This window comes from Notolabrus celidotus, chromosome 8 (genome assembly GCF_009762535.1).
Source record: "Notolabrus celidotus isolate fNotCel1 chromosome 8, fNotCel1.pri, whole genome shotgun sequence".
Classification (NCBI taxonomy): domain Eukaryota; kingdom Metazoa; phylum Chordata; class Actinopteri; order Labriformes; family Labridae; genus Notolabrus; species Notolabrus celidotus.
In genome coordinates this window covers 4,216,781-4,241,544 of record NC_048279.1, presented here as the reverse complement: position 1 = coordinate 4,241,544, position 24,764 = coordinate 4,216,781, and the positions used below count along the sequence as shown (strand labels likewise).

The 24,764-nt window shown below is 41.1% G+C and overlaps 2 protein-coding genes across 2 annotated transcripts; both read left to right on the top strand.

Moving 5' to 3' along the window:
- Nucleotides 1-891: 891 nt before the first annotated feature.
- Nucleotides 892-15,563, top strand: rab33a (RAB33A, member RAS oncogene family). Its single transcript, XM_034689298.1, has 4 exons — nt 892-1,472; nt 4,342-4,482; nt 11,781-11,861; nt 11,958-15,563. Exons 1-4 carry the CDS (start codon nt 1,068-1,070, stop codon nt 12,180-12,182), a joined length of 852 nt encoding a protein of 283 aa, XP_034545189.1. The 5' UTR covers nt 892-1,067; the 3' UTR covers nt 12,183-15,563.
- Nucleotides 15,564-17,651: 2,088 nt separating this feature from the next.
- On the top strand, nt 17,652-19,319 carry LOC117816910 (tripartite motif-containing protein 16-like protein). The gene is made up of 2 exons (XM_034689297.1): nt 17,652-17,942; nt 18,156-19,319. The coding sequence occupies exons 1-2, from the start codon at nt 17,652-17,654 to the stop codon at nt 19,317-19,319; spliced, it is 1,455 nt and encodes a 484-aa protein (XP_034545188.1).
- The last annotated feature ends 5,445 nt before the right edge of the window (nt 19,320-24,764 follow it).

The following is a 24,764-nucleotide window of genomic DNA, read 5'->3' as shown; positions in this document are numbered from 1 at the left end:
ATACTTTTTTGTTAATTAAATAATTCCATATATGTTCTTTCATAGTTTTGATGTCTTTGATATTAATCTACAGTGTCTACAGTGAACGTGTTTCAGAACTTTTGACTGGTAGTGTATTTACCATGAAAACCTCATTGAGATTAAAATCCTGGCCAAGATGAGCAGCATGTTTCCAACAATTTAAAGTAAATCTTACTCTGAAAATAACAGACAGCCAAAGAGTGGGCCTATATAAAACACATGTTCAATCAGGAATAAATTAAAGTAGATGAATAATGTAGCATAATCATTGACAGATTTAGCCTAGCCTACTCAGACAGTAGTCTGTCTGCTCTCCTCTGGTTGTAGAACTCTGTGCTCAAGCAGTAACCTTGTTATGCATGATGGGTTCTTATTTCATATAAATATAAATATTATTTTTGTACTCTTGTAGTATCCATAATATGAGATTAAAATGATCCTAATACATTGTGCACTCTTTTATCACAGCTTCATTCTGCATATAATTTTTTCTGATACTTAATCCATTACTTTATTATTATTATTATTATTATTATTATTATTATTATTATTATTATTGTGATTATTATTATTATTGTGATTATTATTATTATTATTATTATTATTATTATTATTATTATTATGATTATGATTGTGATGTTGATTATTATTATTGTGATTATTATTATTATTATTATTATTATTACTATTATTATTACTGTTATTATTATTATTACTATTATTATTACTGTTGTTATTATTATTATTATTATTATTATTATTATTATTATTATTATTATTGTTATTACATTTAAACATCTGCATGCATTATCAAAGTGAAATGGTGTTATTGTGGGCTGGAGGTTTAACTGTGATTGTGTTGTCTCTCAGACATACTCTCCCTTTAAGACGACACCGTGCTGAGAGAAAACATCGCTGGTATTGTTGCATCCCCGGTCTCCCACTTCCTTCCTCCTGCTTTGCCCTCCCATCAATTATACATCCACCCAGTCTCCCTCTCCTCTCCTTTAACACACGCCGAATTGAGCATCGCCTCCTCCGGCAATATGACCAACGATTCTCCGGAGGGGGACACCCTGGCTCTGAGCGGCGGAGGCGGAGGAGGAGGAGGTGGAGGAGGAGGAAAAGGAATCGTGAGAAGGAACCGAGAGGACGACAATGTCACCATCCTAACATCCTCCATGGACTTACAACGAGCCAGCCGGGGTCGAGCGAGTATCGGTAACGAGTCCGTCCCTAGCTTTACATCCTCTGTGGATCTGAGCACCTCCTCCCTGGAGCTGAGCATCCAGACTCGGATCTTTAAGATCATCGTCATCGGGGACTCTAACGTGGGGAAGACTTGCCTCACCTTCCGCTTCACCGGAGGAAGCTTCCCTGAAAAGACTGAAGCCACTATCGGCGTGGATTTCAGAGAGAAGGCGGTGGAGATTGAAGGAGAGACCATCAAGGTAAACGCAACAGAGATGTTGATCACTCTGTCTCTCCTCCTCCCCCCTTTCTCCCTCTCTCCTTGTTTTCATGCAGCTCAGTCTGGTGGATCACACAGGCCCTATTTTCTCATTAGAGATATTATTTATTTAAAAACTGAAGAAATATAATGAGTTTATTTCACATCCTTAAAGGACAACATGACATTTAAATCTAATTGATTAATTCTTAGCATGGACTGCTTTTCTCCTGGTAAGCTAAATATATTGTGCCTACATTTATGTTTACATTGATGGTCAGACAACTACAACGACAACAAAGCCCTGGCAGTGTTTGCAGGTTTTAAATTAACACATCAAAAATCGACCCTGACTTAAATATAGCTGTACTTATCTGTCTTTATTTTCCTTCTTCTCAAACCAGGAGTGAAATCTAGTTCATTATAGGAAAGGTGTGTAGCCTGTTACATGTCTGCCACAACAAATTTAACTCACAGCATTAAGCTGTAAGTTCTAGTAAAGATGTCCATGTAATTGCTGAATATGATGTAATGTTATCATTCACCCTTTGAGACTGAAATACATTTGTTGACAGTAGAATAACAAGCCTCCCAGTGCTGACTCACAAACACATTTACATCTTATAACGTCAGCATGCCTGAATAATTACAACGTCCTTTGGATTTTGTGAACATGACTGTGCCAAATAATTTACCCTTGAGCTCTGCTGCTGCAAGCATTTTATCTTTCTATTTCTAGAGGTAATCTTTTTGATACAACACCTGTCTGTAGATCTGTCTGAAGGGTGCTGCTATTCTGCCAAAACACTCATGTGTAATAAACACAGTTAAAGATAAAGGTACCCTCTAGAATGGACACATGAAGAGAATCTATAGTACTCTAATATATACTCACACTTTATGGGAGCAGGATGAGAGTATAGCTTATACATAGTTACATATTTATCTAGTTTATCTGAGTATGTTCGTATTATGTCTCCTTTGCTCTCCAGTCCTGTAGCAGGTGGATAAAAGCAGCTCAATGATTGGCAACAAGAAGGAGTGAAAGCTGCAGGCTACATCTAAATATAGATGAATAGAGTGGAGCGCCTTCACTAGGGTACTAACAAGATGTTAATAAGATGTTTGTGTTTTTCGCAGTTTATATGCAGAATTCTGCCCACATGCAGAGATTATTTTTTCCTGTATTTGTTTTATGAAGTCTATCGAAGCCTTGTTTAGCATTTTAGTGAGAATTATTTTGTGCATTAGCAGTTTGATCAACAAACGGTTAAATCCCAAGTCACACATACACCTTTTCAAACCGAGGCAGTTTTAGGGCCGGTTCAGAGCCGGTGCTCAATTCAGAGCCAGTTCTTTGTGTTTCAACTCAGATACCTCTTTTTGGCTAGCGCGAATCGGGTTCTATTTCCGGGCTGGTGCTCGCGTTTGTTCTGAGGCACGTCATGACGTCAGATTTACGTGACCGCTTTTCTTAGCAGTGCTAGCGCGTACTTTCCCTCACAACAACAACGATGGCGGACAACAGCAGCTTGTCTCCTCCAACCACTGCTTTGCCCTGGAATCCATTAGTCTTCCTCTATTTTTTCGCTGCAGGACAGTGGTGACACATTTGGATTGTGTTATTGATCACGGCAACCACGCCCCTGGCCCCTGATGTAAGCGGTTCGCGGTTCTAGACCAGAAAAGAGTTGGAGCCACTCTGGAACCGGTTTTCCTGGCCGGGAGTCGGTTCACTCACAGTTGAAACAAGAAAAAGCGGTTCTCAATTGAGCGCCGGCTCTGAATCGGTCCTGAAACTGCCTTGCTCGAAAAGGGGTAAGAGAGAACCTGCTCCCAGCCAGGAAAACAGGTTCCAGAGCAGCACCAACTCTTTTCTGGTCTAGAACCACTAACCGCTTACGTCAGGGGCGAGGGGCGGGGATTGCTGTGACCAAAAAGACAAACCAAAGAGTTTCTGCTATTTTCCTTCAGCGAAAAAATAACAAAACAAAGCTAATAGATTCCAAGGCTAAGCAGTGGTCGTTTGAGGAAACAAGCTGTCTCCTCGCGGTTTGGTCCTCGCAGGAGATGCATAAAAGCTGGAGGGTCGACCACGACTAAATTTATTTTAGAAGAGATCCGGCACAAGCTATCAACAGAGGGATTTGACAGAAGCGTCGACCAAATAACTTAAAAGCTTAAAAAGGATTACGGGACCAATGAAAGGACCTCAGCCGGAGCGGTAGTGGATGTCATGATGTGGCTCTTCCACGGGCTCGAGCAGGTGGAAAAACAAACTGGTGCCGAGTTGGTCCGCAGTTGAACCAGCTCCGAACCAGAGCAAGCACCAGCCTGGAACTAGAACCAGGTTCGCATTGGTCGAAAAGGGGTAACAGTGTTCAATGAGGTCCAGGCTCTCATGTCATAAGAGGCACAGAGCACAGTCCCCTCTGGCGATACCTGGGACTGTCCTTTCTACAGACGATACACTGTAGTGTCTGATGGCGTCTTTGTAAGTGCTCCTCATTACACAAGCTATTGAGACTTTCACCATGCAGACAATCTGAACACAAAACAAAGAATCACTGACACAGCACAAGACATGGGTCACTTCCTGCTTTCTGATGACATGCCTCCAGGACTGAGTTTTGTGGTGAAATCAATATCAGTACCTCTGTTGCATGTGAAGGAAATTAGGCTTACTTCCTCTATTCTGTGTGGTTTCATCTGAATCATCAAAAGCTGCAATTATGGATTATGACTGCTGTAGAGAAGCTCAAAGACTAGGGCAGATGCAAAGATTTGATGGAACTTTGGATCCTAAGAAAAGTGAAAATGTGCGACTGTGTTCAAATTCAAACATAATCACTGCTTGAATATTTTTACAGGTGCAGGTTTGGGACACAGCGGGCCAGGAGCGCTTTCGCAAGTCCATGGTTGAACACTATTACCGCAATGTCCATGCAGTGGTGTTTGTATACGACGTCACCAAGATGGCTTCCTTCCGCAACCTGCAGACATGGATAGAGGTTGGTAACTGGCACAAAGCTCCTGCAAGGAGGAGTTTATACTGGTTATGAAACTTTATGGCCTACTGAAGTAAGGAGGACCATATGCAACAAATTGATTCGTCCTATGTTTTCAATAGGGGTGTGCCAAAACATAGATACTACGATATATCGCGATATTTTGTCGTGCCATACGTCATCGATACACTGGCGCCAAATATCGATATTTAAACAATAAACCTTCAGCCGTTCTGAACAGATTCTCTCACAAAAGCCTGCTACAATTTTGATTTACAGTCACTACTTCAAGCCTCCACATGATGGCGCTTAGCATGAATAAGAGTGGGTGCTGCGGTAGAGTACTCTTTGAAAGGAAATAAAAAGAAGAAGAAAAATAAAATGATGCAAGGCGCAGGATTAGCAGCAGAGAAAAACACCTGAAAAATGCACCATCAGATCTAAAGTCTAGGCCCACTTCGGCTTTTACTAAACTGACAATGGAACAACACTTGATAAAGAGTTCGCAGAGCTTACCATGGAGGAGAGGACGGTTCACAACGCTAATGCTAACGTTTCTGTAAGCTAGCTGTCCTACAGCTGGCAAAGTGCCACTTTGCGAACTGCTCCAAAAAAGTGAAAGTTAAAAATTGCACTGCAGCAGTGAACTCTAAGTGTCAAGTTCTTTAATTTTTGTGCAGCATCCCAACTTGAAAGGACAGACAGACAATCAGACCAAAAGTGACTGGACTCCACTCAAATTAGTCAACGTGTATCTTGTTTCCTCCTTTTATTTGATTTCTTTCACCCCAGAGTTTTTTAGACACAGTTCCCATTAATTAGGTGAAAAACCTTTAAATAAAGGAATAAAAAAGACAAAAGAAATACCTGCATCAAAACACATGCAAATGCAACATAATCACAGAGCAAGAAACCAAAAAGCAGCATCTGATTCAATGTAACTTAAACAACTGCCTCATTGCTTTTTATCACAATTAATATAAATAATAAATCAATTCAACTTTCAGGAGACCTGCCAAAACGAAGTTATTCAAATAAATATATTTTATCATCTCATATGAAATAAGTCAGTTATTTATTCATGAATCATGTGTGTTTTTAACAGTCCCAGTATTTATAATCTTTTAATACACACTTTAACTAAACAAACATTTCAGCAGCGCGCAGATGAAGCGCGTGCCCGAGCCGGCACCGCAGCAGCAGCGATCATCAGCTGACAAACACACATTCAAAAACCAGCTCCTACCGGCTGCCTCTTCGGTTTCTTTAGATTGTCCTCTGCACCACCGATCTACTCCATACAGCAGTCTGTTTTAAAGTGCAGCGCTTCTGCCCGCTGCTCTCCAGTGCGCGCTCTGACCTGCACCAGGTGCGCCTGATGAGACACCTCATGCCCTTCCGGGTAGACGCTGTTCACAGCTGATTTCTCGTTTATTTACAGATTTATATTCAGATTTATACTACATACTAAACAATCTAATCATGATTTAGTATATTTATCTAGTCATTATCGTAACATCTCTTTTGTTTATTGATCCATTGATCTGTTTATTTATTTATTTATTTATTTGCTCTGCATAGCAGCATACGTTTTAGTCATACTGTATAGATACTTATTTTTGTAAACTCACCTAGAATAGAGTAGATTTTATTTCTAATATCATAAATATATAATATAAATATATAAATATAAATATATATCTCTTAATATATTAGAGCCTAGTTAATTATGATTAGTTCATTTTCTACAGTTTTTAATTCTATTTTTACAGTTTGACTTGACACTAAGTGACCCAGTAACATGCTGTCTGCGTATCGTTGGCATGGAGACAAGTCGCGGTATACACGTGCTGACCCGACCCAAACATATAGTGAAGGAATAACAGTTCGGGGACCACTAATAGGCGGCCGGCGGGCCGGATGCGGCCGAGGGGCGCCTATTGAGGTCCTCTGATAGATACAAAGTATCTACTGCAGATATGGTCTAAGACTTAGACCATATCTGCAGTAGATACTTTGTTATACTTGGCTGTCGTTCATGTGAAATTGATTGACAATGTTCTGTCATTCCTGTGAAATGGATTCAGTGCAGTTAATAAATTCTGAATTTCTTCAGTGACACAGATATCGTGATGTATCGTGGATGATATTTCTTGCAATTTATCGATTATCGCAGAATCGGTGTATCGTGATAGTATCGTTATCGTGGGCAAAATATCGTGATAGTATCGTATTGCGAGGGACCTGGTGATACCCAGCCCTAGTTTTTAATAGGGGTGTCCCGATCCAATATTGATATCAGATATCGGTCCGATATCAGCAAAATAAACAGTTTCGGATTATATCGGCCTGCATCTAAAACCTCTGATATAAGCACTCAGATATAAGCAGTCCATTCCAGACTCCGCTCCAGCACTTCTATCCAGCAGCGCCCGGTACCAGCATGCAGAGCCCACGTGATCGCAACAACAGGGTGTGCTAGGAGTAGAAGTGATGTCGGCCGTGTGGCAGTATTTTTTCGTTTGAGTCAGAAAAAGACGTTGCAGAACCGGGGAAGTTTAATACGACCAACCTCAACGCGCATTTGAAGCAGCATCACAAAAAACAACATGATCATTTTCGTAAGTGACCTCTGTGAGGCCACTATTGAACGTAAGAACAATCCTTCACATTAATGGAGAGCAGTGTTATTTTTGTTACGACTCATTTTTTCATGACGAAAACGAGAACATTATGAGCTGAAGTGCATCACTGATAAAAACTCTGGTGAATGTATGTTTAATTTTCGTTAACAAGGCGATGACGGGATGAAAACTTTAGTGGTGGACCGTCAGACATTAAGAATTCATATTTTCCTCTGCTGTGCGTCTAATCTATAGAAATAAAAGTGATGCCTTCCTGTGACAGGCTGAGTTATTATCTGAGGGGCTCAGTGTTAGCTTGGTCTCTACCTGCAGCAGGTGTGCTTTATGAACCAGCTCTCCTCACCTCCATGCATCTGTCTCATCTTCATTGAGGATTTTTACCCCCGGTGTGTGTTAGTGACAAAGACACAACCGGGGGACGTCTGTTTAATATTTTACGTTTGCCGTTTTTGCCGCTCTCATGGTAAAAAGCTCTGAGTCTACAGCTTGATTTAATCCAGTTTGGTGAAACATCAGACACATTTACACATTTAAGTTTGGATCAACTCCTCGTCATCAAAGATGCAGATGGATTTCAGAGTGCCGTGAACTGACTGTCTGTCCAGTGCCTCTGTCACTGCGAGGTGCATTCAGGGACCGTCGTAAAAGTGCAATACAATTATATTGTGTCCATGGCATTTTTATTTTCTAACATTCCATACTACAAAATAAGTAATAAAAGTATGTATGATTCGTGCTGATATCGTATCGGATCAATATCGGTATCGGCCAATACTCAAGGCTGCAATATCGGTATTGTATCGGAAGAGAAACTGTTGTATCGGGACACCCCTAGTTATTAATACTCAATACTTTGATAAGAATCAATCAATCTTTATTTGTATAGCGCCAAATCACAACAAACGTTATCTCAAGATGCTTTTACAAACATAGGAGGTCTAGACCACTCTATGTCAATATATATCTAATCTATCAGAATATATATCTAAAAAAGAAATGTTCATCAAAGACGACAGCTTGGCCATAATCCTCCTGTCAGCCACCACCTCCACAGGGTCCAGGACTGAGCTGGCCTTCTTCACCAGTGTGTTCAGTCTTGCTCTCCTGTATCCTGTCCGCCCACAGCAGGTTTAATCCTTCCAATGTGGCGTTCGTGTCCGGTGTTAGCTCTGTTAGCATGATGCTACTCTGCCAGTATTCCCTCTGGTGCTGGGTTAGCTCTTCCACCTTATCGTAGATAGATCTTACAGTCCCCATAACGGTGGGTGGAAGGACAGGTCCATGTCGTCTTTTCCTAGCTTGCACCTCAGTACCAGCACGTTGTCCTTGCCTCCTTCTCCTCAGCTCGCAGGGAACATCGGGCATAGCATCGTTTAGCATCAACATGCTACGGGCAGCTGACAGCTGATCTCGTATGTAAACAATGTTACCATGGATACACGCAGGATCTCTGGACACAGACAGGAACAAAAATAGTAAAAACACCACTGCAAACGTAGCCAGTTTGGTGTCTATGGTCAACAAATGAGTCATTAAAAGTCATGACAGGCTCCAAATACAAAGAGAGCTAAACAGATATGAAAAAAAGGTTGAAAAAAGAACAACGAAGAGAGAGCTGCTGCAACAAGCAGCCACTCCAGCGTCCCTAAGCAACGGAATATCAGAATGAGATCTTTTGTAAAAAACACTCCTCACACACGCCCAGATAATCTGTGCTACTTTGTCCCCAGGACTCACCAACATCAACACACTGACACATGTTCCTCGTGGGTGTTATGATTACTTTACAACAATCACATTCTTACTCTTTGTGAAGAGGTTCATTTGACATGTTTTCAAACAGCATTGCACATCCAGGGTCTTATTTACACACAGCACAACTTCATAATCTCTAACATAACCCCACTTCTGTGTAATCCTTACTAAGACTATTTATTGGCCCCTGATTGACAAAGTGATGTTTCCATTATACAGATTTGGTTTGCATCTCTGAATGTTTCATTGTCACCATTACTGTGAGTATGGTGAAGTCTATCACCACTCATCAAATAGAATCAATCAGAGTGGTTTGTGTCGTCGTGTGTGGAGGGAAAAGCTTTTTGATGAGAGGTGGATTAATACAACTCCCATTACAGCTTCCTTTATTTCTACTGTTATCTCTTCTAGTGTTGTACATCAGAAGTCAGACAGTGAACAGCAGTTATCTTCATAACAGGCTTGTTTGTTTTTAGCTGGTATCATGGAACTTTTTCATAGTACAGTATGTAAGGGATGTGCCTTATGTAGGGTTCTTGTCTCACCCTGTAGGGATTCTATTTCCCAGAACTACCTGCTAACAGTACATTATCCCACTCTTCACCCGGCTAACTTAAAGGTGACATATCATGCAAAAACTGAATCCCCCCTCCGTTTTTCATTACCTGCACAAATGTGTGCTAACAAGGAGCTTAGGAGGGAGGCATGCTAGTTGTAGGCTGTCTTAATAAACACAAAGGTCGGTTTTACTCCCCACGTCTGCAGATTTGAAGATCTAGTGGATGATTTTTATTTGTCATGGATAAGTGCTAGCGCTAATTAGCATAGCCACATAGCTACATGTCGTAGCTGTAGCTGTGTACCAAGACACACGTCGACATACTGACAAATAAAACAACAAGAAACACAAAATCTGTGACCAATCCTTCAGAAAAGGTCCCGCTGCCTTTCTGGCAGAGGTCGGTTTTACTCCCCACGTCTGCAGATTTGAAGATCTAGTGGATGATTTTTATTTATCATGGATAAGTGCTAGCGCTAGTTAGCATAGCCACATAGCTACATGTTCGTAGCTGTGTACCAAGACACACTTCGACATACTGACAAATAAAACAACAAGAAACACTAAATCTGTGACCAATGGTTCAGAAAGGTCCTGCTACAGGCGCCTCTCCGTCAGGATCAGATTCTGGATCAGATTCAGAGGGTTGAAGTAACGTGATCTGTGAGCAGCCGTGTATATTCAGCCGACATGTAAACATTAGATCAACGTGCTGGAGAGCCGAGGCACATCCACTTCCTGAGGGGGCGTGGTCAGAGAGAAAACAGAGTGTTCTGAGGAGGACTGAAGAAGAGGGATTTTCAGGCATGCCAAAATCTGATTTCAAAGTGTTTTTTTGAGCATAAACTTTAAAGACATGTTTTGGGGACCTCTTAGACCAATATATATTGATGAAAAAAGCTTGATATGTCACCTTTAAAATACAAATGTGTTGTCATAAACCATTGATTCAAAGATGATTTTACTGATTTAAAAGGGTTTATGTATACAGTTATTTAGAGATAGTCCCAGATGGATTCTTATCTTCCTGTTGCGGTGGATTGAACATGAAACTGTCCTCATTCAGCTCTCCTTCTTCTCTGAGCTCTGTGGTTCACACACCTTTAAAAAGAAACTAATGTCACAACTTTGAACCCTGCTGCTATCATCACCACCGCTCATGGTTTAACTTTCTTTGTACAGATCACTAACCTAAAGTTTCTCTCACCTGCTCTGCTCCTTCATCATATTGATGGACAGGATCCAATATGGAAATGTCTGCAGCCTGCCGATTTAGCATGCTAACCAAAACGAATGTTTTAGCCATATTGTTTTGATGCTGACGGAAGCTAACGGTTTTACCTCACCTTACGGTTTGTGGTCAATCAATCAATTTTTATTTGTATAGCGCCAAATCACAACACAGGTTGTCTCAAGATGCTTTTACATACAAACATAGGAGGACTAGACCACTCTGTGTCAACAAGCAGAAGTGAAATGTGCCAGAACTCTTTTCCGCGGATTGATTTGACATGACGTGTGATCGGTTTACCTCTGCTGTTACCCATGTTAGTGAAAGGTAACAACCGCCAGCAAAGGGTTGTCAAGGGGTTTTGACAAATCAGAATAAAAACATCTTACACAGCCGGATGATAAGAGATCCTGGTAATGATAGGATTTATGTAAAGCTACATTCTCTGTAATTGGGCCACTTTCAGGCTTGCAGTGTAGTACATGAGTCAGTCGCTTTAGTGAAAGTGAGTCATCATAACTGCCCTGTGCTAGTCCAAATTTGAGTCAGAAGAGTCAGAGGCAGAAATAGTCGGACTACCTGCAACATATGATGTCGTAGTCTGTTTGCATCACCATTACGAGCCATAGCTTTATTTAATTATTTGTAAAGTGACTGAAAACAAAACTGGATCAAAGAAATACAAGACGTAAGATGATCTTTTTTTTTGTTTTTTGTTTTTTATTGCTGATGGTTTTCATATTTGACTTCCTGTCACTGTTCCGGTGACGCTGGGAGAGCTTTGAGGAGTAAAACACATTCAATCTTCATACACAGGATGTACCATCATCACACTCACAGAAGCAGCTCACATGTTGTCCCCTCTGAAGGCAGCTCCTATAGCTACCTTTGTGTTGGCTGGTTTGGATGTGACAGTTATTATGTACTATGTCAGTGAGTTGTTGGGACTGGTTGCTAAACAGCTATTTTGGCATCATTTAGCCCAAAGGGTGTTTTCATCTTTAGTTTCTGGATGCTGAAAGGACTTTCTTAAAGGAAATGCAAATCATTAAAAACACTTGTTGTCACATCATTTGCCAATTGTGTTAATGTTTATCATATTGTGTCTCAGGAGTGTAACGGCCATCGAGTCTCAGCATCAGTACCTCGGGTCCTCGTGGGGAACAAGTGTGACCTTGTGGACCAAATACAAGTGAGTGTACTCAAACAAGGACCAAAACAATAATGAATTATGATTTTGTATTTTCATGTATTAATTAGTTTGCAACAAAAACGTGTGCTTTTCTAGGTACCCTGCAACATGGCGTTGAAGTTTGCTGATTCTCACAACATGCTGCTTTTTGAGACGTCAGCAAAGGACCCAAAGGAGAGTCAAAATGTTGACTCTATCTTCATGTCCCTGGCGTGCCGCCTTAAATCCCAGAAATCCCTGCTTTACAGAGACGTACAGAGAGAGGATGGGAAAGTCCAGCTCACACAACAGACTGAAACAAATAGTAATTGTCCGTGTTGAGGAAAATGAGAAGTGTGAGGCATAATGAAGAGGAAGAGAGGAGGGAAACTTTGCATGTCAAGGTAGAGGAGAAGAGGGATAGCTGAAGAATGAGCCTAAAACTAAAGTCTGTTATAAGAGAGGAGTTTTTCTGATTTAAGAGGATGAGGGGTTGAGCATTAAAAGCATCGCGCTTAAAGAAGGGATGACGTTTTTCAAAGGGACTGCTAATCGTCAATATTCTTGTTCTTAAAGACAGGGCAAGAGAGGAGTGTGGATGTGGAGATGCAAAGAAAATCAAACATATTTAACGAGGGGTTAATTCACAATCCTAAAACAATGCTGCTTTTTCTGGAAACAATGAGGCCTTTGTGTTTACATTATAAGTTACAATTTATTAAATTATCTACACACATAGAAACATGATGAAATGTATTTTAGTATGGTCTACCTAAAAGCAGACACAACACATTAACATCGGGATAGTTTGGGGATTTCTTTTCTAAGCCCACTCCAGTTTGTTTATCACAACCTCTGATTACTGAATCAATGTCCTCGTTGCTCTCATAAGACAAATGAAAGCAGCGTTTTCAACATGTATCTACTGCCTTAAACAGCTGGCTCTGTCTTAGTTTGAAGAAATCTGTCAGGAAAAATGAGCATACATGTTTTATATAATGTAAACACTTGAGATTATCATAATTCATACCATCAAACATATCAGCAGCCATTGAAAATACGGAGTATGTGACAGGATGAACGAGACTCTTTTTTTTAATCTTGGTCATTCTTCACGAGGTTAACCTAAAGTATCAGTGAGATCACAAAATGGAAAATAAGAAAACACATCTAAGAGTTCATTTAAAAACCTCAGATGAGATTGAATACCTGTGCAAGAAGAATTAGCAACAAGGTTTCCTGAAAAGGACCGCTGAGGGGTCGCCAGGCATCATCACATCATTGATTTATAGGTTGTTAGGTCCTCTTACCCACTGCAGGAAATTTACCCTCTGCTAAGAATAGGACTGTGATGACAGGATACCTTTTTCTCAACTGATCCTGAAGAAAACAAGAGCCCTCCATGCCTTTTAGAAAAGGGACGCGTCATGTTTTCCATTTCTGGGGAAACAGAAAGATTTGAGGACTTTGAGATAACAATAATTCCATATTGTAACGTTTTGTTTCTTGAGGTTTCAGCAGTTTATCTTTGAGAACATGCTCTGCACATCTATATCACTGCCCCCAGTCTTGGAGAGAACAGGACTGATACCGCACTCATATATATATACATGTGTTTGAATGAAAGGAGTCCAGAGGGATCGACGACATGATTGGCACAGTAAAAATAGATTTAACTACACAGAAATGGCTCCTTGCTGGATCAAGGTTGGAGCTATTGAGCCATCAGTCATCAAGTCTAAGACCCAGTGAAGACAACCCCCCTACCCAATAACACACACACACACACACACACACACACACACACACACACACACACACACACACACACACACACACACACACACACATACATTACACCCTCATCCCTCATCGTAGTGTTTTTCTGAACTAATAAGTTGCATGATTCCCCCTGGCTTCGTTTGTGTGAGCTCCATTATTGGCAATGCTGATACTACCTGCTGTAAGATTTGTCCCCCATCCCACCTGTGGATAGATGTGAGGTGAGAGCCAAAGCATTTGTAGGTTTATCAACTTAATAACCTGGATGTTCTGGGTGGCTTCCATATCAATAGGTCCAAGTGCAAGCGTACTAGCATCTTCTTTGAACCCTACCTTCCAGGTCACGTGTATCTGACAGACTGATGCAAGAACGAGGGATCTGATTGGGCTGTTTGTGTATCTAATCTAATTTATTAAAGGGCTTTTTAACTCATGATGTGAGCCTGATGCTCCTCATATTAAAGATCAGCTGATTTTGGCACCAGTGAGAAATATGTGATGCACCCAGGAGCTGTAGTGTTGACTGACTTTAAAGCCTGTCACATGGCTGTTCCCTCCAACAGTCTGATGACCATCTTACTTCTTCCATCTCAACATTTTTTAAAGCAATCCATAGAGCTTGAATCGGTTTATCCATTATCTATACTGCTTATCCCACTCGGGGTCGTGTGGTGCATGGAGCCTATACCAGCTGTTGAATTGGTAAAGCAAGCTTTAGTAGTGGATATAGGTGAATAAAATCAATATAGAACATCAGCCCATACACCCATCCAGATTCTCCATTGGAAGAAAGATGTGATCACACCACACTGCATCTTACATGAGAGGGGGGAAAACCCTACAACTCTGTACCTGTGAAAAATGTCTTCAGGTGTGATACTGGAATATTAAATCACTGTTATATATGTTAGAAAATGGACAAGCCTTAAAGAACAAAGTGAATAATCTATGTCTGCATTTCCTTCATTAACTATAACCAGATGTGAGAATGACAGCGTTTGACTTTGATGCAAATGATTGGAGAACAAGGTGTTGTTATGTTTCCCTTGTAATTAATACTCATCAGTCAGTTTGTAATCATAACCCATTGTGTTGTATCCAGGTCTTAAAATTAATGAAAGTGTACAATGTGTGTGCTTGCCTTCCTTTTTGCTGTTTTATTTGTAATATATCTATCTCTCTTTTTGGGGCTCATTTGTGTTTTTTTTTTTTGGTGTGCTCTGTTTGCTGATAAAGGGATGCCTTATTATTCTGTAATGAAGCCACGTGTCTGTGTTCAATAAATACGATCTGCGCTCAGAACAACAAAACTTTGGCTCTGTAGAGTCACAATAGAAAAGATACTCTGTAAAGGTGGTTTATGAAAGCTTAGTTTACAATTTCTATTTTCATTTCCTTCCAAAATGTTCGACAGAGCTCTCTGAGAGGTGATTAACTTCAGCTCCAACAGACAATCTTCTGCTGCCTGTGTGAGCTCATCTTTGTGGATTAAAGATCATTTCATAAACATTAAATTAATCAGGATGTTTGCCTTATGCACCACTGAGGTTAACATGACATCACAAGTGTAAGAGGAGCAGGACCCCAGCTCCTTTTTACTGATGTTTCATCATGATGGACACCTGCTGACAGAGTTATCGTCAGAATGCAGTAGATTTAATCTAGCCATAATCTCAGATTAAGTTTAAAATCAACACAGTTAAACAGTACGTTTGTTTCCAGAGTAGCTTAATTACTTAATCCTTCATTACAGTTAAAAAACCTGAGATGACAGTTTTTCCGATGTGAGTTTGCTGAGTTATAAAAGGTCTGAACGTTTTGTAGCTTTGGGTTCCCTGTAGTTCTTCACTGTACATCAGATGTCTTCTCTAATATAATTGACATGTACAACATTGCATTACCATAACATAGACTTCTGATAAAAGTGATAAAAATACCAAACCTGTCTCAGATTATCATTCCTTGGAGCCTTTATACACTTGAATGCTGAAACTTATTTTTTTTTAAATTTAAATGTAATTAATTTAAAGATATGTAATCCCCCCCCCCCCCCCCAAAATGAACAATAACCTTTCAATAGTCATCCATATACTTTTATGTCCTGACAAAAGCTATCCACCACTCTTGCTTTTATTGTAGTTTAATAATTAATCCCTATAAATTCTTCTATACATGTCTCATATGTCACCACTAGTGCATGTATATTTTTGACTTCAGTCACCTTCTTTTTTTCCCTGATCTTTCTCCATATCTCTTTCTAAGTTCATCTGTCTGTCTATCTCCATCTTTCTCTTTGTGCAAAAACATTGGGCCTGAGGTTATTCCTTGACTTCCCCAAATAGACGACGTGATCATTCGGCAAAGGAATTAAACAGATGAAAGCCAAGAGCGTAAGAATATCAGGTTGGGTCAGCAAGAGACACGTTTTTCTTCAAAATTCAAAATTCAAAAATAAGATAGGATAATAACCTGTTGGGATCAAGGTCTCTTTCACAAGGGTGAACTGTCCAAGAGGTCAGCAGCACACGTCTTAATAGACATTTATTAATCCAGAAACAGATTACACACAATGAGTTAAAAACAAACAACAATTTATAAGGAGTAAACTCAGACTGTATAAAATATGGAGATAGTATCCGTGACGTCACCCATCTGTTCCTGAACGCTGTTTTTTTTTTTTAAATTATTTTAGTTTTATTTTTTATTTTTTCCTTTTAGTTTTACTTATCAAAACCAACAGTTAATGAGAAAAACTCTGGGCTCACCTGCTGCTGGATCTGTCCATTGGAAGTCTGCCCAACTATCTGCTCCCCGGTGGCAGTGGTGGCAGTGGTGTACTGCTCCATGGCTTGTTATTGTCAAAATCCTATGTAAAGACTAAAGAAAGAAAAGAAAAGGTGGTGGTGATGATGGGAAAAAAAACAAGTATTATTTTATTTTAGATGAAGCCTCAACCTTGTTGACCATGCAGAAATAAACAAGGTTGTTTGTGTTTCCAGCAGCCCTGAACGCTGCTTTGAAGCCAATCGACAGGGGCAGCCATATTGGAAATGCAGAACTCAACCAGGCAGAGTGTGAGGTAAAGGGGAGGAGTTTCAGCCTCCTAGCCAACAGCTATGTGTTCCCGTCCGGGAGTCAAGTCAGTCATGTCCTTATTTGGGCAAAAACTCGTAATCTTAATATCTTCAACCCCCGTACAGTGTGTGCAGAAATTAGCTACGTAGAGCCAAGCCGTTTTTTGAACCAGGCTGTAAACATGTTTATTAATGCTGCAATGATCGTCTTTTTCCCATTCATGTCGATGTGGTTTCTGGGGTTTCTGCAGCCAGCCTCAAGAGGATTCTTGGTGAACTGCAGTTTGTAACACTTCCGCATTGGCTTCGTAGTTTGAGACCGGAGGTTGCCACTTGAGTAAACTAGTTAAAAAATAAAGTGCAAGGTTCTGATAACAATCTTAAAATCACAGGACCAAGACATGAAAGAAACCACTGAGCAGTGCCCGACTCCTCTGTCATCGGCATTTCTTCTTGAAATGATAATGATAAGGATGATTTGCAATCATACTTTGTCTAAAGTGGTTCAACTCACAGATAGATTTTTCCAACTGCAATAAAAATGTCTAAAGTAACCTCCCCGTTTGGTAAAGCCTAAAAATTCATAATTCTGTTGAAAAGCCACTGATATCATTTCAATATGGAGCGCCCCAAAGGCAAGTTCTTTAAAAGGTGACGCAGCTGTTATAAAAGAAGGACAAACAATTCTTTTCAAACTGCTGAGAGGAAAGTAACAAAGGTCAAGATCCAACTTATACTGCAGGCTGTAAACCACAGAGAACACACCCTGACTGTTACCTCTCTCAAAGACTGAGAACTCCTCCTCCTGTCCCTGATACAGTGAACTCTGATCCACCAAGATAACTCTCTGTTCATCATTCACTGCAGCAAGTCCACAAGAGCAGACCGCTGTCGTCCATCAGAGCTCAGACACTGTTTCTATCCAGAAAAAGAGGAACTATTTGTCCAAAAAGAAATGGCTCAGAACCAGCTGGACCGAGAGAAATTCTGCTGTTCTATCTGTCTGGATCTGCTGAATGATCCGGTGACTGTTCCCTGTGGACACAGCTACTGCATGAAGTGCATTAAAACCCACTGGAATAAAGAGGATGAGGAGAGAGACTACAGCTGCCCTCAGTGTAGGAAGACCTTCACACTGAGGCCTGTCCTGGGGAAGAACACCATGTTAGCAGATTTAGTGGAGGAGCGGAAGAAGACTGGACTCCAAGCTGCTCCTGCTGATCACTGCTATACTGGACCTGAAGATGTGGCCTGTGACGTCTGCACTGGGAGGAGACTGAGAGCCAGTAAGTCCTGTCTGCAGTGTCTGGCCTCTTACTGCGACAAACACCTTCAGCCTCATTTTGAAGCAGCTCCATTGAAAAAACACAAGCTGGTGGAGCCTTCCAAGAAGCTCCAGGAGAACGTCTGCTCTCGTCATGATGAGGTGATGAAGATGTTCTGTCGTACTGATCAGCAGTCTATCTGTTATCTCTGCTCTGTGGATGAACATAAAGGCCACGACACGGTCTCAGCTGCAGCAGAAAGGACTGAGAGGCAGAGAGAGCTCGAGGGGAGTCGACTAAACATCCAGCAGAGAATCCAGGACGGAGAGAAAGATGTGAAGCTGCTTCAACAGGAGGTGGAGGCTATCAACGGCTCCGCTGATAAAGCAGTAGAGTATAGTGAGAAGATGTTCACTGAGATGATCCGTCTCATGGAGAAAAGACGCTCTGATGTGAAGCAGCGGGTCAGATCCCAGCAGGAAACTGAAGTGAGTCGAGCCAGAGAGCTTCAGGAGAAGCTGGAGCAGGAGATCACTGAGCTGAAGAAGAGAGACGCTGAGCTTCAGAAGCTGTCACACACAGAGGACCACAACCAGTTTCTACACGACTACCCCTCACTGTCAGCACTCAAAGGACGGATCATGATGCTGGATGAGTTTGTTGAGTCAGTGAGGTACTTTCAGGGTGTGACAGCGGCTGTGTCAGCAGTCAGAGATAAACTACAGGACGCTCTGAAAGAGGAGTGGACAAAGATCTCACAGACAGGGACTGAAGTGGATGTTTTACTGTCACAACTAGAACCAGAGCCCAAGACCAGAGATGAGTTCTTAAAATACTCACATGACATCACACTGGATCCAAACACAGCAAACACACAGCTGTTATTATCTGATGGGAGCAGAAAAGCAACATATATGGGTCCCACTCAGTCTTATTCTGGTCACCCATACAGATTCACTGGTCATCCTCAGGTCCTGAGTAGAGAGAGTCTGACTGGACGTTGTTACTGGGAGGTGGAGCGGAGAGGAATAGTTTATGTAGCAGTCGCATACAAGAATATCAGCAGAGCAGGGAGCTCTATTAAATGTGTGTTTGGACACAATGACAAATCTTGGGCTCTATATTGTTCCAACAACAGTTATAACTTTAGGTACAACGATGTCATGACTCCTGTCTCAGGTCCTCAGTCCTCCAGAGTAGGAGTGTACCTGGATCACAGAGCAGGTATTCTGTCCTTCTACAGCATCTCTAAAACCATGACTCTCCTCCACAGTGTCCAGACCTCCTTCACTCAGCCTCTACATGCTGGACTCTTGATTGGTTATTCTTCATCAGCTGAGTTGTGGAGGCTGAAATAGACAGAAGTCATTTCAGGGACAGTGGGTTAACTTCTGTGTTTGAATTCTTCAACTTGATTTTTATTCTTGTAATAAAACCTTGAAAATAGAAAATGTAATGAGTTTCTGCCTTTCATTTTGCCAGATTACCCCTAAGTTTAGGGTTAGTGAACAGGTAATTATCAAAAGCATCAGTAGCAGTAGGTTAATTCATAAAGGCACAGGAAACACAGACACATGCTCATATAGATAGGGTCATTTTCTGCAGACCAGCTAAATGAAGCCACATTAAATCACTTTGAGGGACAGTGGGGGTCGCCAGTCTTTGGCACCAATACTTTGGGTGTTGCGGGCTGAAAAGTTTGGGAACCCCTGACCTTTAATCTTTCTTTCTTCTTCTTCAGTTGTAAAGAGGAAGAACACTTTTCTCATATTTGTTTTTCTCCATCCACCGTCATGACATGAACAAGTGCTAATATGTTTTTAAGGCAGCATCACAACAGAAAATAACACTCAGTGGAGGAAAGTCACAGATTTAACACGTCCAAACCGCTCCACATTGATCCAACTGTAACAACAGAAGTCCAAAATAAACTTCATATAGTGGATAACTTAAATGTTTCACTTTGAACGCTTGAAAAATCTAAAAGTGGCACTTTGTCATGCTCGTAACAAACTGTTCCCTTCATCTCATGGATGAGCAGGTCCACTCTTTGTGCTGGAGCTTCGGTGACACCTGCTGGCTGTTTCAGTAAACTGCATTAGTAACCCTGCCATACTGTATACAGTCATGGCCAAAAGTTTTGAGAATGACACAAATATTACATTTTCACAAAGTCTGCTGCTTCAGGGTTTTTAGGTGTTTTTGTCAGATGTTTCTATGGTATAATGAAATACAATTAGAAGCATTTCATAAGTATCAAAAGCTTTTATTGAGAATTACACAGAATTCATGCAATAAGTCAATATTTGCAGTGTTGACCCTTCTTTTCCAAGACTTCTGCAATTCTCCCTGGCATGCTGTCAATCAACTTCTGGACCAAATCCTGACTGATGGCAGTCCATTCTTGCATAATCAATGCTTGGAGTTTGTCAGAATTTGAGGGTTTTTGATTGTCCACCCGCCTCTTGAGGATTGACCACAAGTTCTCAATGGGATTAAGATCTGGGGAGTTTCCTGGCCAAGGGCCCAAAATCTTAATGTTTTGTTCCCCGAGCCATTTTGTTATGACTTTTGCTTTATGGCAAGGTGCTCCATCATGCTGGAAAAGGCATTCTTCATCACCAAACTGCCCTTGGATGGTTGGGAGAAGTTGCTCTCGGAGGACGTTCTGGTACCATTCTTTATTCATGGCTGTGTTTTTAGGCAAGATTGTGAGAGAGCCCACTCCCTTGACCGAAAAGCAACCCCACACATGAATGGTCTCAGGATGCTTCACTGTTGGCAAGAGACAGGACTGATGGTAGCGCTCACCTCGTCTTCTCCGAACAAGCCTTCCTCCAGATGCCCCAAACAATCGGAAAGGGGATTCATCAGAGAAAATGACTTTACCCTAGTCCTCAGCAGTCCAGTCCCTGTACCTTCTGCAGAATATCAGTCTGTCCCTGATGTTTTTACTGGAGAGAAGTGGCTTCTTTGCTGCCCTCCTTGACACCAGGCCTTCCTCCAAAAGTCTTGGCCTCACTGTGCGTGCAGATGCACTCACACCTGCCTGCTGCCATTCCTGAGCAAGCTCTGCACTGGTGGTGGCCCGATCCCGCAGCTGAAACACCTTCAGGAGACGGTCCTGGCGCTTGCTGGACTTTCTTGGGCGCCCTGGAGCCTGTTTGGCAACAATTGAACCTCTCTCCTTGAAGTTCTTGATAATTCGATAGACAGTTGACTGAGGTGCAATCTTACTCGCTGCAATAAACTTCCCTGTTAGGCCCTTTTTGTGCAATGCAATGATGGCTGCACGTGTTTCCTTGCAGGTAACCGTGGCTAACAGATGAGGAACAATGGTGTCATGCACCATCTTCCTTTTAAAGTGTCCAGTCACTGAATCATGACAGATTGATCGCCAGCCTTGTCCTCATCAACACCAACACCTGTGTTAATGTGTGTGACACCTGTGTGTCATTGAAATTATGTTAGCTGGTCCTTTTGTGGCAGGGCTGAAATGCAGTGGAAATGTGTTTTTGTGATAAAGTTCATTTTCAAGGCAAAGAGGGACTTTGCAATTAATTGCAGTTGAGCTGATCACTCCTCATAACATTCTGGAGTATATGCAAATTGCCATTATAAAAACTGAAACAGCAGACTTTGTGAAAATTAATAGTTGTGTCATTCTCAAAACTTTTGGCCATGACTGTACTTTACCAGACCAAAGTTTAGACACACCTTCTCATTCAATGGTTTGTATTTATTGTAATGATTGTAAACACTGTAGATTAATACTGAAGACATCAAAACTATGAAAGAACATATATGGAATTATTGAATGAACAAAAAAGTGTTAAACAAAGCAGAATCTGTTTTATATTTTAGATTCTGTAAAGTAGCCCCCTTTTTCCTTCATGACAGCTTTGCACACTCTTGGTATTCCCTCAGTCTGCTTCATGAAGTGGTCTCCTGGAATGGTTTCCAATGAACATGAGCCTTGTCAAGAGTTCATTTGTAGAATGACTTGCCTTCTTAATGTGTTTGAGACCATCAGTTGTGTTGTTCAGAGGTAGGGTTAGTACACAATGGATAGCCATATTTGACTACTGTTGTAATCCAGATTATGGTAAAACCAGATTATTTCATAGTTTTGATGTCTTCAGTATTAATCTACAATGTTGAAAATAATAACAATAAATAAAAACACTGAATGAGAAGGTGTGTCCACACTTTTGACTGGTAGTGTAGGCCTACATTTTAATAGTACGTGGACTGGATGTTTTGGGGTTACATTGTGTAAATGTTAGATTTTGTTGAGGTAAAACTCCCTCCTGTGTCTGTTTCGCCATGAAGGCTTTCACTGCTCATGTTGATGTTGATCCTGTACACAGTGGTGGGTAGAGTAAACCCAAACAGTGCTCAAGTAAAAGTCTAGTGACTTTACAATGGTGATGACTCAAGTGGAAGTTAAAGTACTGATAGAAATAAGTAAATAGGTGCATCATAAAAAACTACTCAAGTAGTGAGTAACTTGGTATTGTACCATATATGAAATTGTATTGCACTGGAGAAGCTTATAAAAATGTGAGGTGCAGACTGCCATTAATAAAGTGACATAACGAGGCAGATGCCAACATGAATGCTGTTAAGCCCGACATAATCTGAATTGTTTTGTTCATTTTTTATTTAAAGAATGGAGATTTGTTCAAACACTCTGCATTTTCAAATGTATGATTAAAAATCTTTCTTAGTACTTACCTGGTCAATTTCAACATCAGTCAATTAAAACATACTCGTTGAACACTGTCTAAAATGTAAGTGTCTACAATCTTTAGTTCTTAATCCTCTTCACTTGGATATTTACATGATCTTCAAGATTATGTTAATTATGACAGAGACGTTCCATCAGAACAATCCCAACATGATGAATGATCTTTGTTACTGATCAGTGGCTTAAGTGTCCAAAGCCTAACACAGACCTGTTTTGATTTATCCAGACATTACTTCATTTAGGCCTGTTGGAAAACAACAAAGTGATGGAAAAGGTTCTCTAAGACCTGGAGTACCATATCAATGACACATTTTAGATAACAATCAAATATTTGTACCTGTACAAGATTAAGGAAACAGAATTGGACAAGATTTTTGTCCAAAAAGTCCCCCGTGAGGTGACCAACATCCTGCAAAGTTTGAAACAAATTTTTGCAGACCTCTGCACTCTGTTTCTGGAGCATTCCCCACCATCCCTCAATGCACTGATTTGCTGTGGTTAGCGTAGAGGAAATTTCTCTCCCCTGCAAAACTGTCTCTGGACATCCACCTTTGCATGAAACTGTTTGAATAAAGGAACCTGCAACCAGGGTCATTGTTCATAGTATGGCCTCCATCCTTAACACATAGCAGCTGAAACCATCTACACAGCCATTGATCGCAATGCCATAATGTTTCGACCTATCATAGCCCTGCATTTGGCCCTCTGCAGCTGTACTGACGTCTTCTCAAGTGACATGCTCTTCTTAATTCCACACCTTGTTGATCGACAAACTTGTTGATGCATCTTAAGGTTTCTTGTGACACAACAAATCCCTGCTGAACTGCGCAGAGATTTAGAGTTCTGACTTTAATCTCAGAATAAAAAAAAGTTTTTGCACCTTCATTTTTTTCAGTGGCCCTACTCCCCTTATCCAGTTATCTAATGTCTAGAAGGAAAAAAACAGTAGGAGAGCCCAATGTAAAGCCTTCAAAGTACATTAAGCATTATTAAATTCCCTCTCTGGTGACCTTTGAGTGGAAAACACATGGAGAAGCTGTCAGAGGCCTTCCAGTGAATTGGATGTAAACAAAGCGCTCTCTTGGTGCTTTTCCAGTAAATAAAATGTAATAACGTTCCTCCTCAGGTTCCCCTCCATACGATTCAACGTCAAAAAAATTCCCTCTCGGCTATCTTTTCAACAGATAAAATCTGATGACGTGCATCAACTGTGACCTGATTTTATGTGTTTGGTTATTATGCAAGGTACATTTGTACTAGGAGTGTGTCTTCTCCTTTCACAAAATTATGTTTTCACCTCAAATTGACGTATACATGTTCAACAAAATGCAGAGAAGTAAGTGTTAGATGCTCAAACCTTCCTGGAGTACAAATCCCAGACTCTTCTCTGATTATCTGGGCCTCAGTATGATGAAATGAACCATAAACTGCTCCAGTTCTGTAACCTCCAAGCGACCTTACAGGTTTTCAATCCAACATTTTTACTAGCTCTCCCTTTTAGCAGGTTAGGGCCGCCGCTTCTATACAACTACCTTGTGATCACAGAACACCAAGGAGAGAGAAAACTGAAGAGCTCACACAGTGGTCTTCAAAATGCTGTAAGAGGCAGATCTTTTAGTGCTCTGCTCCTCACATCACACGGGAGGAGCCCTTTTTGTTTGTTTGTCCTCAGTGCTCCTCAAACAGACTGAGTGCGTCCCTGCTCTTCATCATGCTCACTCAGCCTGATAAAGACAAACCTCTAACTTGAATGGATGTGAGATCAGCTGCTGTGACTGATGGTCATTGCTCCTCTCCTCCAGGTGGAGGCGCTGCAGGACAAACAAACACAGCTGCTCCGTGCAGGTGTGTATGAAACAAGAAGCAGCAGAAGCAGTGCTGAAGCTGTTGTAACATGTAGAAACATTGATGTTGAGCCTGTGTGTGTTTGTGTGTCAGTGTGCAGAGTGTAAAAAGACCGGGTCCCGCTGTATTACTCAGGCTGCACTACAGCGTCTATTCTCAGGCGCGATCCCACTACTGAGCGGCACGAGGGCTTTGACCTGCTCCGTCT